Source organism: Cibotium barometz, chromosome 64 (assembly GCF_041138505.1).
Source record: "Cibotium barometz isolate CiBa-2024 chromosome 64, ASM4113850v1, whole genome shotgun sequence".
Classification (NCBI taxonomy): domain Eukaryota; kingdom Viridiplantae; phylum Streptophyta; class Polypodiopsida; order Cyatheales; family Cibotiaceae; genus Cibotium; species Cibotium barometz.
This window is the reverse complement of record NC_141109.1, coordinates 17,976,696-17,995,510: the sequence shown is the minus strand read 5'-3', so window position 1 is coordinate 17,995,510 and position 18,815 is coordinate 17,976,696. Positions and strand designations below refer to the sequence as shown.

Below are 18,815 nucleotides of genomic sequence, written 5' to 3'. Positions count from 1 at the left end.
TAAAGCATGAAATCAAATAAATATGGAGAGATTAGGGAGAGGAAAAAGGAGCTTACCTTTGAGAGATTAGGGATAGATGGTAGAGATATACAACCTGTAAAAAAAACCCCCAAAAAATAGATTAGTACACTATGCAGGTGTAAGAAAACATGAAAGCAAGAAAGTACAAGGGTGTAGGAGAGTGCAGGGATGGAGGAGAGAGAGAGAGAGAGAGAGAGAGAGAGAGAGAGAGAGAGGAAAACCAATAGGTCATGTGGGGAGGGGGGTGGAGGTGAACTTACCTCCTCCACAACCGAAAACAATGGAAATGGTGTAAACAGAGTCCGCTATTTGGTGCTGTAATTTGTTTCTAGCATCGAAAAAAACATTGGAACCAACGTTGAAGAAAATGTTGGAAATAATGTCAGAAAGAGCGTCGAGAACAATCTCGAAAAAACATTTTTTTGATGTGCTTTTCGATGCTTTTTTTGACTATGTTTCCGACGACTATTTCGATGAACGAGAAATATTATATAAAAACAAATATGCAACCTTTGAAATTTCCCGCCTCGACACCTTTTCCATTAGAATTTAAACTTTGGCCGACTAGACTATGGCCTAATATATAAATGGCCATTCCCCTTCTCCCAAAAAACACAAATTTACGGTCATGGATGGACACTACAAACACGTCAGAACGCTCGAACGTAGAGGAGAAATGCTTGTTCTCTTGTAATCGGTGCAAGTACCAAATCTCTCAACGACACAGAATTTGTAACAACCATGGAAAAAAACGGTATATTTCAAGTTGAGCGTCTAAATACCTTACTTGGTGTTGTGAATGTGAATCACCCAAAATAGAATGCATAGTGATTGTGCAAGAAAAGGTGTCCCTAGTATATATGCAAGCGACACTTTGTCTTACACAAACTCCCCCAGCACACACTCTCGTTGTTCAACACCTTGGGGCAACTAGAGGGGTTTTGGGTTTGGTGAAGTGGGGTTTGAGAGTTTAAAAATGGCTATGGCGAAGGTCTGCACCCAAACGGTTGTAAAATTGACGAGCAATCACTACGGCGTTACGCTGCAGCGCTCGCCCTTTCACTGTGGCGCTTTCTTCCGGCGGCCGCCTGCAATTTCGGCCGTCTTTTCCAGCGACAAGCCGGTATCTAGTCCCTCCTGGACTCCCCCGGCGTTTGCTTCTTCTGTGAAGAAAGTTTCGCCGTTTCGTACTATCACCTTCTCCTCGCAGCGTTTTCCGATGGAAGATGGTGCCAAAAGCTTCGCGCTGTCAGACCATGCAAGCAAGGTGAGCTGGGATCCTGAAGGCAGGGATGGAGGAGACGGTGGAGCCGGTGGCGATGGGCGTGGCGATGGTGGCAGCGGCGGTGATGGTTCCTCCGGCCGTAGCAAAGGGGACGATACGCCTCCGAAATCTCTGATCTCATGGTAAGCCCCATGCAAGAGGTAACAGCTAGCAAAACCGTAACTGCGTATGTTGCTACAACTGCAGCAGGCTTGCCATAGAATGTAAAGGACGCATAGCAGGATGTTGGATTGTGTGCTTTTTTGTGGATGAAGTCAAGATGTTTTGCGTTATTTTACATTTGTATGTGGACTTGCTAGACTAAAGAGGCACGGCAAGAAGTAGCATAGCGTCACAGACGGGGTTTTTTGTCTAGGGTATACAAAGGTCAGATGTTTTGCCTTTCCGCATTGTGGACCAGTCATCGGCACGGCAGGAAGTTATGAACATGCGCCTAGGGTTTAGTAAGGTCAGATGTTTCGCATTTTCCACATTTGTATGTGGAGTTGCCTACAGACTGTAAAAGAGATATGTGTACACCAACCATTATGGATAAGGTTTTTTTGAAGCCGCCTGCATTTTGCGCACTGGTATGTGGACTTGCCATAGACTACAAAGTCGACATGGTAGCAAATAGGACAGTGTTGTAGACAGAAGTTTATGCCCTGAGGTCAATTTCTATTCGTAGACATGCTCTATGTTTACATAAGAAATATGCGAAGCATGAATATGTAGCATATTGGTCTCCAAGCTGCATACTAAATAGGATTAAGTTACAATGTTGTGATGCCAATGTGTGAGCATGTACTTGAGGCATTTCTCACCTCCACATGTGTTAATTGTGAGGAAGAAACACCACACAAAGTTTGATTCGTTTATGGTTTTTGACTGAGTTTCACTGGACATGCCCAGGTATTTGCTGCTGCTTAACAACCATCCAGTCACAACAAAGGCTATCACCTCAGCTCTCTTGACTTTATTTGGAGATCTTGTTTGCCAGGTGCTGGACTTGCCTTTATAAATGTTGCTTATTTCTCCTTGTTTATGCCTGATTGTTCTTGTCAAAATTACTTTGTCCAGCTTTTACAAAACTTTTTGATTATAATTTATTTATGCAGAGTTAGTTACTGATGCAATGCAGTTGATGATTGAGAAGTCTGAGACAGTAGATGTGAAGCGCATTGGCATTTTCACTCTCCTCGGTCTTGTACTAGTTGGGCCCACTCTTCACTTTTGGTACACTTTCTCCTTTACCTTTGATTGGATGTCAAATGTGTGGTGTAAGCATCTCCATGTTTGCATACATGGTATCAAATATCCGGTAACTGGTGCAGTATCAGGTAGTAGCCAATAGTGATGGTAAGTGGTAGAATAGGATGTGGGGTGACTGGAATGGCATCGAGGAGTAGGAGTTGGTTAGGTTGCAATTCCAAATTTACCAAACACAAACAAACTTCAGCCTGGAGAACTCTTGTCGTAAGCTGTTCTACTGCTGTAGGTGACAGCCAGAGGAGCACAGAGTAGCATTCATACACATACATGGACTTGCATGCACAAAAGAGCATTATATCTTGTTAATCATCGAAGTTATGTCTTCATCTCATGTAGGTACAGTTGTTGAGACATGAAGTTTTATTCCAGCATCTAATATATGGATTGATATGTATTAGGTATCTTACCTTGAGCAAATTGGTACCAGGGCCAGGAATAGCCAAAGCAGGTGTAAGGCTTGTACTGGATCAGGTGAGATATGGACTTTGTGGGTCAATTTCAGTTCTTTTCTGCTTTCCAGAGATATGTGCTCTACTGATTGTCATTATGTTTTGCAGTTTCTGTTTTCTCCTTTATTTATTGGAGTCTTCTTCTCAGCCTTGTTGACTTTGGAAGGCCGCACATCGGATATAGTCCCGAAACTCAGGCAGGTCAGAGGAGATAGGATCAAGATTTCTCGATTGTTTGAAATGCTCCCATTTCTTGTTTAACTTTTTCGAGGAGTTTTGTTTCATGTCATCTCATTCTGTATGTGTGCAGGACTGGCTTAGTGCCGTTGTGGCTAACTGGAAGATCTGGATACCTTTCCAGTTTCTGAATTTCCTCCTTGTACCCCAGCAACTTCAGGTCATTGCCAGCCCTCTTGGGAAAGCGAAAGTCTGAATGTATGGGAATAGTGCGTAAAAAATGCAATTGAAGTTTGGATTCCCCATGCTTCGATGTATACTTAGCCTAGTTGGAAGAATTAGGAAAAGTGTTAGGGCTAGATTTGAAGGCGCCACCGGTAGCCGTATGCTTACTAGTGTTATAAGCAAACTTAATTTGTGGAAGATACCTTTCACACTCAGACCATCTCTTGGAGGCATACGTCCTCAGCATATCCTCCATAGTCTAGTTCGTGCTCTCCGTTTGACCATCCGACTGGGGATGATCTGAAGATGACATGCTCAAGCATGTTTCCAATTTGGAAAACATCAATTGCCATAATTGTGCCTTGAATTTGGGATTCCGGTCGCTAACAATTGTCAGAATGAGCAGCGGAAATGAGACAAAAACAGAGCAGAAAAGAAACGCAGAAGCGCTGGAGAGAGAAGCGCTGTATAAACTCTGCTATATACATGATATCCAGTACAAACTGGTGTGGGGGGAAGATGTGCTATATATACATGAAGGGGCAGCCAGTCGCCAGTAGGAACTGGGCCGACAGCCCCTGTGTAGGCCCACGACTAGGCCCACCAAAAAAAGCCAGGTCGGCTGGCCCACGACTAGCACCACCTGGTCGGCCATGACCAGGCCTTGTTGGCCGGGCCCTCTGCCCACGACTAGCAAAAACTGGGGAAAAGTATGGACAATGGGGAAAAATGAAGAAACACTCACACCGGGCAGGCACACCCACAACAGTGGCCCCCTACAGTGTAATATGGTACACACGGGAGATGATTGCTAACACCCCCTCTCAACTCTTGGATGTGGAACCAATCCCAATGAGCTCGAGTGATGACGGAGCATCTGTTGAGGTATAGGCTTCGTGAAGAGGTCCGTCGCATCGCATTGTTCTTCGTCGAACAAAAGACTAGCAAGATGTCGCCAGCCAAAATCTTCTCACGAACAAAGTGATATTGTATCTCTATGTGCTTGGTCCGGGCATGGAAGACTGGGTTCCGAGCAATAGCTATATAGCTCTAGTTGTTGCACTGGATGATTGTGGGTGCTTTCTGGGGAAACCCAATCTCGCTAAGTAACCTCTGCAGCCACACCACCTTGCAAGCAGCAGCACAAGTAGCCCGATACTGTGCCTCAATGGAAGACCAGGCAATAGTTGGGTGCCTCTTGCTGCCCCAAGAAATTGCTCTTGAGCTAAGGGTAAAGCCATATCTTGAAGTAGATCTCCTTGTGCTTGGATCTCCTCCCCAATTAGAGTCACTCCAACCTCGAAGACCGACTCGGTCCTTCGTCCCCCCTCCAGTGTTATAAAAGAGTCCAAGATCCTTAGTACCCTGCAGATATTGCATATCTGCAGGATCTGCAATCCTGCTTCCCAATGAGTCTTCAAAGGTGTCTGCATAAATGAGCTCAACAGCCCCACTGGAAAACTCAAGTCTAACCTTGGGTTCAAGCTCTACTATTGACCGAGGTTGGCTAGCTGGAACAAGAGCACGGGAATCATCCTCATACTCATCTGGCTCTCCAAGAAGTGGTGGCTCTTCAACAGTGGAAGCTGAAACATGCTCATCAAAGACAACATCTCTGCTTACAACAACCTCATTCTGCTTTGGGTCATATAACCTGTAGCCTTTGGAAAGAGAGTTATATCCCACAAAAAGAAGCTTTTGGGACTTGGAGTCACATGCGCTTGGAAGCACCACTCTCTAGAATCCACTCCGAGTATCCCCAACGGTGAGACCAACGGCCTCCCCGCCGCTGGAAGAAGATGAAGCTCCGGTGTCCATAATTTCCAAGTGCACAAAAGCTGGAGTCTTTGCGGCAGCAGCAGAGCAGCAGCTGAGGAATCAACACCTTTCTCGGTGCTCCGTTGAGGACATTTCACCCTCCTGTGGCCACAATGGTTACAGGTTTGCTCGGCCTTCAAAGCATCACGCTTCGAGTTGGGCTTCTTCTGAGAAGACTTCGACTGTGAAGACTTCCCTTTGCCCTTGTTGTTGTTGTTGTTGCGGCCTTTCGACCACTGACCAGTCAAAGCCTGAGAAACTCCACCATGTGGAGGGTTCAGAAACCGCTCTTCTTGGTCCAATAGCATCGGCACAAGCTTCCTCCCATGTAATGGTGCTGAGCCTCCCACTCGTAATCAAAGAAGAATAGAAAGATGAGTACTGAGGGGATAGATGAGACAACAAGGTGATGGCCATGTCCTGTGACAGTGTGATGATATCTCCTTCCCAGCTTGAAGAACCTGCTACTGAAGAGCCTGGAGTTTGTTGATGTGCTCTCGCATCGTTGAAGATTTTGCAGGATTCATCACTCGCATCTGCCCTTTCAAGGAAATCCTCTTCGTTGGTGATACCCGATTGTACAAAGAAGCCAAGTGTTGCCAAATCCCTAGAGCCAACGTCATGTGTTTGATATGATTGATCGCTTGGGGTGTGCAATTGAGGAAGATGAAAGAACGCACACGGGCATTGACAGGATCCCACAATTGTGCCTGGGCCTCCCGCTCTTTCTTAGTGGATAGTGAAGGCTCCTCCTGAAATCAGCCAAATCGTAAGACTCCAAAACAGACTCAATTATTACCTTCCAGATGCCATAGTTGTTCCCATCCAACTGTCGGTCCACCGGGTGAGGATCTTCACATGTTTCTCTGCCATCTCGAGATGAGGTCTTGTGAAGGGAGGGTGGGTGGTAAAAAAAATGAAGAAGAGGCCGCACTTGATTGCAAGGTGGTTGTCTAGCAATGACGCCCACCTTCTACTTGCTTCTCCACATCCCATACGGCCCAAAAACACTCCAATCAGCACCAAACGCAACAATCCCGAATGCTCTCACTGTCTCCAAAGCTTCAAGCCACCCAGGGCTCTGATACCATGTTAGAATGAGGAGCGGAAATGAGACAAAAACAGAGCAGAAAAGAAACATAGAACCGTTGGAGAGAGAAGCGCTGTATAAACTTTGCTATATACACGATATCCGGTACAAATTGGTGCGGGGGGAAGATGTGCTATATATACATCAAGGGGTAGCTAGTCGGCTAGTAGGAATTGGGCTGACAGTCCCTGTGTAGGCCCACGACTAGGCCTAGCCTAGTCGGCTAGCAAAAAAAGCCTAGTCGGCTGGCCCACGACTAGTACCACCTGGTCGGCTAGCAAATAGTTGGGCCCTCCTGGCTAGCAAGCTCCTACAGCCGACCAGGGATAAAACTAGCACCCCACGACTAGCAAAAACTGGGGAAAAATATGAACAACAAGAAAAAATGGAGAAACACTACACCGGGCGAGCACACCCACAACATTGGCCCTCACTCCCTACAGTGTAATCTGGTACAGACATGAGATGACTGCTACAATCTCCTTGGGCAGTCCATAGAGCTTACACAAGTGCTCCACGAAGAGCTGAGCCAACTCGTGACTCTTTATTGACGACTTGGTAGGGATAAATCTAGCCGTCTTTGTCAATCGGTCAACAACGACCCGAATTGAATCATGGCCTCTACTAGTCGAGGGTAATCCAACTACAAAATCCATCGGGACACTTTGCCTCTTGGTCTCAGGAATTTGCAAAGGATGCAATAACCCTCCAGCTCGAAGTTTATCAGCTTTATTAAGCTGGCATTGGGTACACTTGTGTATATGTCCTGGTGCCCTGCACTAGGTGCGCCGGATTTTTACATCGACATATTTGTTTGATTTTGTATTCATTGGTTGTTTTGGTCTGGCTTGATAAACTTGTGGATTGTTCCTTAATAAATTCCTGAAAGGGGGCGAAGCCTGTTCCTCGCTCAGTGCGTGTGTCTTGTGCAAAATTTCCTATACCCTATTCCCTATCTTCTCTCTATTTCTATCTCTTGGATATGTGGTTGAATCTGTACGGCCCGCCCCGCTGGGCTTACATAGATTATGGAGACAACATGTATCTGGGGTCTTCTTAACAAAGCATCAACTCCCTTATTTTCTTTTCTAGGTGTGTGCATAATTTGAAAATGAATTTGTGCCAAATTGTTGGCCTATCTAAGATGCTTTTCAGAGATCTTAGGCTGAGGTAGAAAATACTTGAGGCTTTGATGTTCTGTTTTGATGATAAACTCACCACCCGAGGCAAGGCTTTCAAATCTTCAAAGCATGGATGACAACCATTAATTCCTTTTCATAGGTGGGAGCATTCTTTTCTGAATTTTGTAATCTTCTTCTTTTATAAGCAGATGCATGTCCTTCTTGGTTTAAGATTGCACCGATACACTCTCCTGAAGCATCACATTCTACAATAAACAACTTTGACAAATTTGGAACAATCAATACTGATGCTTTACTGGCATAAAACTTCAAAGCCTCAAAAGCTTCTTTCTTCATCTTGGCCCACCTAAACTCCACTACTTTCTTTGTCAGATCGTGCAATGGTCCGACAACCACTGCAAACTGCTTGATGATAGTAAGAGCGTAGTCCCAAAAAGCTTCTAACTTCATGCACATTGGTCAACTCTGGCCGTTCCATAATAGCGTTGACCTTGTTTGGATCCATTTGAATCCCATCTTTGGACACTATATGGTCCAAATAGTGAATTTTTGACAAGAACTCCTCACTCCTCTTGCCATTTACATAAAGCTTGTGCTGTCTCAATTCTTGGAAAACAATATCCAAATGCTTTTTATGCTCTTCCTTATTATTAGAGTGTACTAAAATATCATCAAAGAAAGTACTTGTGAATTTTTGATGGGCTCTAAAGATTCTATCCATCATCTTGTTAAATGTGGCAGGGGCATTTGTGAGACCAAAAGATAACACAAGAAATTCGTATAGCCCAAAGGTAGTCTTGAACGTTGTTTTGTGCACATCCTTTGGAGCAATCCTTATTTGATGATAGCCACTCTTCAAGTCTATCTGTAATATGCGGAAGCTTCGGAGAAGGATTGGTACTTCAAAACTCAGAAATCAGCACTCTTTTCGCGACAGAAATTAACGCACAAACTGAAAGGAGATGTGGAGAAAAATAGAGAGAGAAGGGGGAGATGGAGAGGACACAGTATTGGGTCCCAATTACCCTCTGTAGGGCCCCCACCATGGATGGTGTATTTGCTAACAGCTTATTGTCCCACGACTGGTGAAATTCAGCAATAAATGCTGAATTAAATCCCAAAAAATATTGCCTTTTTTCCCTAACAGGCTGAAAGTGATGCGCCTGCTTCTGATTGGCTGGACACCACTTTTGTCCACAATCCCAAGGTTGGGCAGCCTGTATGGGCTGCCCCATACATGCCCTACAGCCATCTAAAGGCTGTAATCCCCTGGAGATTGCCTGATCTGTGCCCTAGGGCTGTCCTACAGCCCCTCCATGGCTGGTGGGTTCAGCTTGGCCTTGCTGGCCCTCATGGGGGTGGTTCTACACCATTCCTGTGCCCACACTCAGATCCGGGGTAGCCCTATGGGCTGGCCCCTTGTCCTAAACCTAATCTACTCAGTGATCTGGCATCCGGTACCAAACCAGATACACAGAACCACTGACATCATTCTAGAGGGAGACTCACAGCGTGGACTGGCACTGTTTCATGTGCAGGATAGTGCACACCTGACCTTCGACTCATGTGCAGGACAATGCACACCTGACCTCGGACGACTGAGATGGATCCCTGGCTGACTCGTCCCGGACTGGGCTCACATGGGACCAGTTCACCATCCCAGGTCCTGCACCTTCTGTACAAAAATGTCTACGTGGCATCCAAGTGCGGGATGCACGTGACATCCCCTTCTGCTTAACTTGACGGAAGCTGCATAGCCTCCAAATAATCCGTCAATAATACCGGATAGTCTTCGAAAAATTCTTTGTCGAGCCATGCCGCTTCATGAGTTCCTCGGTCCTATCTGTTCTGGAACCATTACTTCAGCTTCATCAACAATGTCTGGTTCCGCTTCGTCTTTGATCTCTGAAGGGGGTGGACCTGCATATGGCTTTAACCAACTGACATGAAATACATCGTGCATAGTCCAACTCGGAGGTAGCTTTAACTGCATAGACACCTCATTAATCTTTTTCCGGATGGGAAACGGTCCGAAGCTCCTGAAAGACAACTTTGGGCATCGCTTGTCCACCTGCTTCAATCTTTGCTTCATAATCCGAAGATACACCCAATCCCCTTTCGAAAACTTCATGTCCCTACGGTCTTTATTGGCCTGGCGAGTGTAGGCCTCTTGCGCTTTAGCCAATCTGTCTTTAACGGACTCTAGGATCTCCTGGTAAGACTTTGTCACTCTGTTCGCCTCAGGTACTGAAGACAAAGTCCTGGTTAACAATGACTGGAAAGGCCTTCCAAACGCTGCTGAAGAAAAAAAGTCATTCAAAACAGCTTGAACTAAAGGCAAAAACGATTCCCACTTACCTTGCTGATCGTGGACATAACACTTCAGCACATCAAAGGCCAACTGGTTGTATATCTCTGTCTGGCCATCTGTCTATGGCTGGAATGCACTGGAAAAATTCAACTTAGTACCAAAATTATCAAACAATGCCCTCCAAAAATGACTGGTAAACTTGGCATCTCGGTCTGACACTATGGTCCTAGGAATCCCGCCAATCGGGTACCAATGCCGAATGAATAGCTGGGCAACATCCTCGGCGGTCACATTGGCCTTGCAAGGAATAAGCATAACAAATTTGTTGAACCTATCAACAATAGTTAAACACTGCGTAGTTCTAGCAAATTAATTTTTACTAGAAATAACTGCACAAAAGGAGCTACAAACCACCTATGCTAAGCTGGATACCTTGAAGGCCAATTACATTGAGCTGAAGGATCAGCATGGAGAAGAACCCACACCAAGAACACGGGTACAAATGAAGGTCGTCACTGGCCAACAGGAGCCTCCCACAGAGACAATATCAGGGTAAGAAGCTGTAGCTCCGTCTGCTCAAAGTTGAGAATGTAGAAATGATAGACAAGCTGCAGTAGGCACAAAAGGAGGCTGCTGAGCTCAAAACACAGTTAGACAAGAAGCAGCCTGCGCCACAAGAAGGCCCCATCCAAATCGAAATGTCTTGGAAAGGACCCTCAGGAATTGGCAAAGGCTGTAACAACCCTATCTTCTTTCCACGAGGAGCTTTCATCTTTTGACAAATGTCACAGCGTTGTACATATGTAAACACATCACGCCCTCATCTTTGGCCAATAGTATTGCCGTTGTAATTTCTCCAGAGTCGAATGCATGCCCCTATGACCACCTGTAATGGCGTCATGGGCATCATGGAGAAGAGTTGCCCGGAATGACTTCATGACACACAGTCGGCCTTTGTAGAAAAGCCAACCATCGCGTATCAAAAAATGGCATGGTCGTGTGGCATCCAATGCCTGTTTCCACTGAGTACCGAATTCCTCGGAATCCGCGTACGTGTGCTTCATGTCTTCTAGTCCTGTACCAACAAGGTCAAGTCTAGTGGTCTGAATCGCAGATACTTGCCCCTTCCTGCTCAAAGCATCGGCCACTGGATTGGCCTTTCCTGGAAGGTACTCAATCATACCACCGAACTGCTGGAATATTTGACTCCAGCGGTGTTGTCGATCACTCCACTGTGCACTTGGCATCGTCTGAATCCAGCGCAATGCCTGATGGTCATTGCGAACCTTGAAGTCACGGCCATACAGGAAATGTTTCCAATGTTTCAAGGCCTGTATAACTGCAAGGAGTTCACGATCATAGACTGAGTAGTTCTTTTCGGCGGGCAGTAACTTACGAGACATGTAAGCTACCAGATGACCATTCTGTTGCAATACACCTCCAATTGCGATGTTACTCGCATCGGTGATCACTTGAAATGGTTCGTCCCACGAGGCAAGGGCTAAACAAGGCGCTTCTGACAAAGCCACCTTGAGGTTTTGGAATGCCTCCAACGCTCGTGGAGTCATTCGAAATGATGCATCATAACTGTAAGTAAGATAAGTCCACTGCAGGTGATGAAGAAGAATCTACATCCATGCTGCTTTCCTTTTTCTTCTCCTTTGCAAGCCTTTTGCCTCACTCATTCAAGTAATGACCTAGCTTCTTGCAATAGTGACATTTGCCCTTTTTCTTGGGCTTGCCTGCATCATTTTTAGCCTTTTGTGAAGGCTGTCCCAAATTAGCCTTTGGCTGAAAACTGTGTTTGGCTTTTCCCTTGCCCTTGTCTTGGGCAACAAAAGCTCCATCACTACCACGCATGGTGGAAGATTTGTTCTTCTGATTTTGCTTCTCCTATAGTAACAAGCCAACCAACTCTTCAAACAAGATTGGTTCCGGCTTTCCTTGCATAGATAGAGTGAGTGTCATGATGTGTGGAAGCTCAAGTAGGTTTCTGGCAAAGATGATAGTGCCTTGGAAACCAGCTCCTTTTCAGAAATGACCTCATTAATATAGAGCAGTTGCTCTCGAAGATCCTGGATCTTCGTAAGATGATCAGCCATACTATCATCATCATTCATGTCCAAGTTCTCAAGCTCTTTCTTGAGAAATGCAACCTTGGCCTCATTCTTTGCGTGATACATGGTTTCAAGTACATCCCAAGCTCGCCGTCCATGAGGTCCTGCAAGACCGAATATGCGGTATGATTGATCGCTTTACTGACAAAGCAATCAAAGCCATTGCCTGGGCATCGCCTCTTTTGCTCTTGTGAGGGAGGAGTGGGTACTGCAGCTTGTTGCGCACCACGGCCAGGCGTGTTAGGTGCTATGTCAACAGGGCGTACATCTTCACTTGATACATAATCTCATAATCCTTTGGCCACAAGAAGATTTCAGACCATGAAACTCCAGAGGGAGTAATTATTGCCATCCCATTTGTCCTCTTGGGACAAAACCCCGAATACATAGTTTTCACGATATGAAAATACGATACCGTATGGTACGGGAATTTTTGGTACGATATGAAATTTTGGGATACCGTACGATAAAATACGGTTTTTTTTAAACACTTACAAACTATGGAGCTTCAAGCTTGAATGTGAGGGAAGTTTAGCTTACTTTTTTAAAGTTTAGCTTAATTTTGGTTCTAGTTCTTAGTGCTTTAGGTCTAGAGTTTACAGTTCTCTGTTTTGCTATTTTATTTTATTTTTGTTTTGTTTTGTTTTGTTTTGTTTGTTTTTTGTTTTTTGTTTTTTTGTTAATGTCTTAATTAAAAGTCTTCGTTTGATATTATCTTTTGATTTCCTCTCCTTAGTAGCTAGGTTTGTTAGTTTATTTATTTTTGATCTTTCAAATGCTTTGTTTTTGTCTTTGTCCTTCTTTACTAATATTTCTTTCTCAAATCTCTCAATTCATAAGTTTAGATTTTTCTGACCTTATGAAGGTATATATATTGAATGTGAGGGAAGGTTGGGGGGGAGGAGTCCACAGTGCTTGAGGAACTAGAACATGGAGATGTGTCTCTCCTAGTTGGATCTCCCAATTGTCTCCAAAAAAGAGCTTGCATGGGTAATGTGATAAGAGCATCAATGTGCTGATTTATGTGTCAATTGCACATAATGCACAAAAGCCCCAAAAATCTATGTACCAAAGAGCTTTAATTGTGCAATCAAGCACTGATTTTAAGAAAGCCTCTCTGTCCTGTAATTACAATTGTGCAAATTTTGAAAAATCTCCAAATTCTAAAAAATTTTCAAATTTTCCTTGAATCGTGCACCGAGATGTTGCCTTGCACTGCTGCATGCACTGGATTTTTGCAATGAAGCAAGAGATGTACAAAGCCCCTCGAACTGAACCAAAAAATCAGTTACCTGTAACCTTGATTTTGCAAAATTTCAAGTGGGCAGTTGGCAGACAAGGAGGTGGCGATGTCTACTGTTGTAGGTGTCGACTCTCTGGCTGAAGTAAGACCTTGAAGCAAGAGCTTGAAGAGGTTGTCGGCGGTTGTAGCTGAAGTAAGACCTTGAAGAGGTCGTCCACAGTTGTAGGCTGAAGCAAGTCGGCGGCGGCGAGAGCAGCTGACGACGACTGGATGGCGTAGCGATGAGGTGCTACTGGTCGGAAGGTGGCGACGGCGCAAAGACTAGGCGACTAGGAGTTGGATGGTGAGTGGGTGTCGGATGGAGTCGGTGGGTGCCCTATAGTTTACCAAAATGTGGTCTTTGCCATGTAAGCCACAAGTGTGGTAGGGCTCAGCCAACCGCTGCCCACTGTGGTGCGAGCGTCGCCAGTGGGTTGGGCGGTGGTGGAGCCCTCGGCACTAGGGCCGCCCAAAAGGGAGGTGGTTGGTGCTTGGATGGGCGGCGGAGATCCAAAGGGACAGAAATGCAGCAAGCGCCGGATAGAACGGAGGGCGACGGAATTCTGTTGTTGCTTCAGGACGGAAATGCTGGTAAGGACAGAAATGGCGAGAACTCCGCGAACAGAATCGTGTTGAAGGGGGCAACCTTGCTCTAATACCACTGTTAGGGTTAGGGTTAGGGTTGCACACATACAGGAACACAAAGAGAATGAACAGTATAGCAAGCACTCTCAAGAGAGATGGTGATTGATGCTCACACAAAGTAGATAGCATACAATGTGTGAAGCTTGGGGATTGACTCCACAATAGCAAAATACAATAATTGTGGTGTCCTTTCACACCTAATATCCAAGGGGAAAAACCCAAAGGGAGAAAAGTGCCCTTGGTTAGCCCATGTTCACATGTGGCACTACTCATGGCATAAGTGTCACCCTCCCCACATATCTAGCTTCAACACTTGTGCAAGAATTGAAAGAAGGCTAAAACAAAGTGAGAGTTTGATCACTTACAAAATGGCACTTATAATTGCATGCCAAGACATTTCAGTCCACACGCATCGACTCTTTGTTTCCCACGATTGATTCGGTACTTGGCCTCTGAACATAGGCTCAAGTAAGCACAAGAAAACCAACCATGTGTCATGTGCATATCCCACATTCATCGTTATGCATGTGAAGCCAAATATTTTCACATTCTTGCAATTTGATGTAAGAAAACTTCGATGAAACACTCAATGCATGAAAACTTCGATGAAACACTCAATGCATGAATCTTGATTAGATTCAAGTAAATGTTCTCAAGAAGGCATGCAAACTCAAGTGCAATCAACCATAAGCATCAAAGGCATGTATGAGGCTTCCATATCTTGGAAATCTTTAAGAAACATCAAGAAAGTAGCAAGAAGCTACAAGGATTGCATTCTTGATCAACAATAATCCACTACACTTGCTCATGGCCATGGCATCAAGAAAACTAACCAATCACAACCTTTTCCCATTTGATGTAGATCAAGGAATGTAGTATTATGCTAGCCATTTTTTTAAAGGGTTTTGTCCATTTCAGATTTTTGAACATACATTGGAGCAAGATCATTTGTATAAGAAGGCTTACTTACCCCCATTCAATATTTGCCATGCTTCCTCCCACAGTTCGACATCAGCATCACCCTTTGATTAGGATTTAATGGACTCATACGTATGAGTTAATAGGGGCGTCAAATGTCTCAACTAAACCCAAAAGGGTATATGGCTATGACTAGCAAGAGATTAGCTCCAATCATCATGAAAAAGCAAAATGACTGAGCGTATCCTCCAGAAATCACCGCTAGATCTAGTTGTAGTTGTGGTTGTACCGAGCTTTGTAACACTTGAAAGATGTCAAAGATGCCATGGCAGTGACAGTCACCTCCCAAATATAACTAGGCTGATGTTTCATGTGCATGTACTGCTAACGGGGCTGTTTGTGTGGTGAAATGATGATTAACATGCTTAGAAATGTCATTATCTCCTCTTGTTAATATTGATTTTTATCAAGGGTAAGAAACACCAAGAAAGGCACCACTATGCTAGAAAGCCAAATAACTGCTGCACCAAAATCGCTAATAAACGTTGTGAATCCACACCCAATAAATGAGGTATCTGCATATCTGAAAACACTGCTGCACCAAAAATCGCCAATAAACACTCTGGATCCATAGCCAAGAAATGATGGTCCTGATTTGTGTTTACAAGAGTGAAGCGATGCTGACATTACTCCTTTTTGCCATAGCTGCCTCCCGAAGCATCACAAGATTGCATGTAGAAACCCTTGTTGGTCAAAAACCCATGAAAAGTGAATAAAATCACTGTTGCAAAGTATGCTAAAGCTGCAATGTTGATGTTCTTCCAAGAACTCCATATGCAAATGAGATTTTCCCCTTCTTGCACATTTTGCAAGAAAAAAAACAATCCCAACTTGCTAAAAATGCCCAAAATTTGACAAATCTTGCTCAAGCTTGATGAAATTTGGCTTGAAATCACCTAAATGAAGCATGGGAAAGATTATTCAAACTTCAATTGCAACAAACTCTTCTTGCAAACCCTAATTTTGAGATTTCCATGAAGAGTGATGGTTATGGAAACCTTCACCAAATAGGGCATGGAGGGGATCAAAACAAGGCTTTGGTACCACTGAAAGAAAGCTACGCTAGCTACACCTAGATTAGCCTTGGATTAACCTAGCTTAGGATGATTAGTGTATGATTAGGGAAAGAAAATGGTAATTTCCATTAGCAAAGTGTTTATCATGGTTAACAAATCCATATTGCCTTATATACTAGACTTTTACACTACACTTAAAAGTGTCCATGGGCATGTCCAGAACTAGTCCCCCTTGGCTCCTTTCACATAACCTTGATCCCTTGGCCTTGTGCCCAAATTGACTTAAGCCCGTATTTAACTTTGTTACAACAATAATCTCCCCATCATTGCAATCATGTACACTGCATCTGTCATCCATAAAATGGACCACTAGGATGGACCCCGCAATGGTCGAAACTGACAGGAGATTTTGTGATCATTCCACCATTTGTAGCAGTGAGCTCAATCTTTTAAACTCCTTTAACGACATAACTGGAGTTGTTTGCTCTTGTAACTGTGTCTCCCTCAGGAGCATCTTCCAATGAAGAGAAGAGATGACGTTGTGATGTGCTTGCTAGCACCACTATCAAAGTACCATAAGGAAGGATCATAGCTACAATGTACTTGGAATAGCCATTCATAGCGAGTTGAATCCTTTTTGTTAGCACGCTGCACTAGGTGCTGATGCATCGGCTTCAGACATGCTAGAGTCTTTCTTCTCCTTCTCTTTTGCAAGCCTTTCCTGCACTCATTTATGTAGTGCCCTAGCTTCCGACAATAATTACATTTAACCTTCTTTTTGGGCTTCTCACTGTCACCCTTGTCTACATCCTTGCCAGAAGAGGCAGTTGCCCCACATTTAGCCTTGTAGCCATTAGCATTGGACGCCTTCCCTTTACCTTTGCCTTGAGCGGCAAAAGCTTGATCACCAATCCTCATTCTTGCTTGTTTGTCCGTGATTGCTCTTGTTGAAGGAGCAAAGCCACGATCTCATTAAAAGAAAAGGTATTAGCAGAGCCCTGATATGAGTTAGGCAATGCATTGAGGATGGTAGTGACAAAGTCAACTGTTCGGAATAAGCTCATCAATGTTGGCTAGCTGTTCTTGAAGGTCTTTCACCTTCGTGAGATACTCATCCATAGAGTCAGTCACCCTCATCCAAACACAACATGTCGAGCTGTTTTTTCAGGTAGGCCACATGAGCCTTGTTGTGCACTTGATATAGTGTTGCAAGGGCATCACACGCTAACTTAGCAGTGACACATGAATGGATATGTGGTATAATGCTCCTTTTCACTGAGAGAGCAATGAGGGAGTGTTCCAACTTCCTATGCATCTCTAGAATCCCATCGTCTTTGATTTGCAGTAGGAGGTACAAGTGCTAGTATGACTCAAGCGATTTCTTGTAGAAGTAGCAGGAGCAGGCAACTTGAAGACGCCCGCACGCACCCCTATGCTCGTTCTGCATGACTCTATCCGATGCTGTAGGTGAATCAAACTCCACCTGGTAGTATCCACGCCCAGGAGGAGGACTATTAGTGATCTTTCTCAGCTTGAAAACAATGAGGCCAGCCTGCAGCAGATCTTTGAGCTGTCCTCGCGCCAAGCAACTACCCACAATTTTGCAAACCAAGGTGGAGGGAGGAAATGGTTGTTTCAAAGAACTGGAGGTCTGTTAAGAAAAAGATGGGCAAGGGACGGTGGCCTAGGTCGGGGATGACGGAGCGGCTGTTGTGGAGTCTTCCTAAAGGGGAAAAACCACAGGAGCCAAAAGCTTGCCAAAAGAAAAGAAAAAACCTAAAAGGGAAGAGAGCTGATGGGAAGGCAAGGAAAAAAGGGAGGAAGGGCGCACAGCAGGGGGCTTCGACCGAAGGATCCAGAAATGAGTATATTTCATGTCTTGCTACAACATCCAACCGTTTATAGGTAACTCCCTTGAAAAAGTGTAGATGTTTGACCTCCAGGGGCTCTTCGGGTAACTCCCTGCTCCAGTTTTATCCATGTTGCTCCGGGTTTTTTAATGGGTGGTTACATGTCCACTGTTCACAACACAGCCTATCAAGAGATTAAAGAGCAGAGAGAAGAGAGAGAGAGAGAGAGATGGGTTAGGAAGTTTAACAGGTAGCATTTCTTTCTTTTTCTTTAAAATGAATTATTTGTGTGTTTGCTCTTTCCTCCTTTGGATTGCTCAAATTCAGTATCATTTACTTGAATTGTCACACTTAACTAATTAAGTTTACTTGCTAGCATCATATATAGATAAATTCAATCTGTCATTGCTTGTCAGGTCTTGGTAGCGAATGTTATTGCTCTTGCATGGAATACTTATTTATCTTTTGCAACCCATAAAGATATTATGCCATCCACAAAGAAGGATGCTATCTCAAGCTAACCATATATGGATTAGCATCAGGAAGGCTGGGATGAGATACTCAAGTTCTTGTTCATAAAGTAAGGACATTGCTGCTTTTTTGCTCTTGTTCTTGTCCTGTAATGGCAGTAGAAAAGAAGAAATTTGTGAAGATTTAGCTATTCTTTTCATGTCAGCTGCTGCGGTAAAGCCCATTAAAATCCAATAGGTCTTCTAGCATGCATGTTCGAAATGTGACGCAAAGGCTGCATTGTTAAATGCCAACGTGTAGAAGGTGGTCTAAAGCTGACATGTGACGCCATATCTGAAAACCTTAACGAAAATGGCAATGAATGAATGATACATTCTCTTTTTCAAGCACCCAATACAATTGCTTGGAACCTTAAGCAGTTTTTTCATGACATACATTTGAAGGGAAAAGGCAAGACCTTTGCTTGCTTTCCTGTTTTCATGCTGGAGGGGAAACTTGACATGGTTCAACTTGTCCATGTACCAAAGAATGCTTTTTGAAGTTACAATGTGAGAACTTGCCACTACTAATGTGCCACTGGCCATTAAGTTTTGAAAAACAGTGCAGGTCTTTATGTTTGTGTGTGACATAAGTAAAGTCAGAAATATACACGGTTTGATTTTTAGAATTGAGAAGTAAGAAGGGTAC

At 44.2% G+C, this 18,815-nt stretch overlaps 1 protein-coding gene across 2 annotated transcripts; it reads left to right on the top strand.

Moving 5' to 3' along the window:
- Positions 1-922: 922 nt before the first annotated feature.
- LOC147603395 (protein SYM1-like) lies at positions 923-18,362 on the top strand. Of its 2 annotated transcripts, XR_015265634.1 has the most exons (8): positions 923-1,428; positions 2,198-2,285; positions 2,427-2,521; positions 2,956-3,028; positions 3,115-3,207; positions 3,317-3,403; positions 18,074-18,237; positions 18,334-18,362. XR_015265634.1 is itself a non-coding variant. In XM_086796772.1 (7 exons), exons 1-7 carry the CDS (start codon positions 998-1,000, stop codon positions 18,176-18,178), a joined length of 972 nt encoding a protein of 323 aa, XP_086652898.1. In that variant the 5' UTR covers positions 923-997; the 3' UTR covers positions 18,179-18,317. The 2 variants fall into 2 exon arrangements, 1 of the variants encoding a protein (XP_086652898.1); XM_086796772.1 differs by lacking the exon at positions 18,334-18,362 and having other exon boundaries at positions 18,074-18,317.
- Positions 18,363-18,815: the final 453 nt, after the last annotated feature.

Coding starts and splice junctions, on each gene's coding strand:
- LOC147603395 (XM_086796772.1), top strand. CDS start 998: ATGGCTATGGCGAAGGTCTGCACCCAAACGGTTGTAAAATTGACGAGC. Junction 1,429..2,197: donor CCGAAATCTCTGATCTCATG/GTAAGCCCCATG, acceptor GGACATGCCCAG/GTATTTGCTGCTGCTTAACA. Junction 3,208..3,316: donor TAGTCCCGAAACTCAGGCAG/GTCAGAGGAGAT, acceptor GTATGTGTGCAG/GACTGGCTTAGTGCCGTTGT.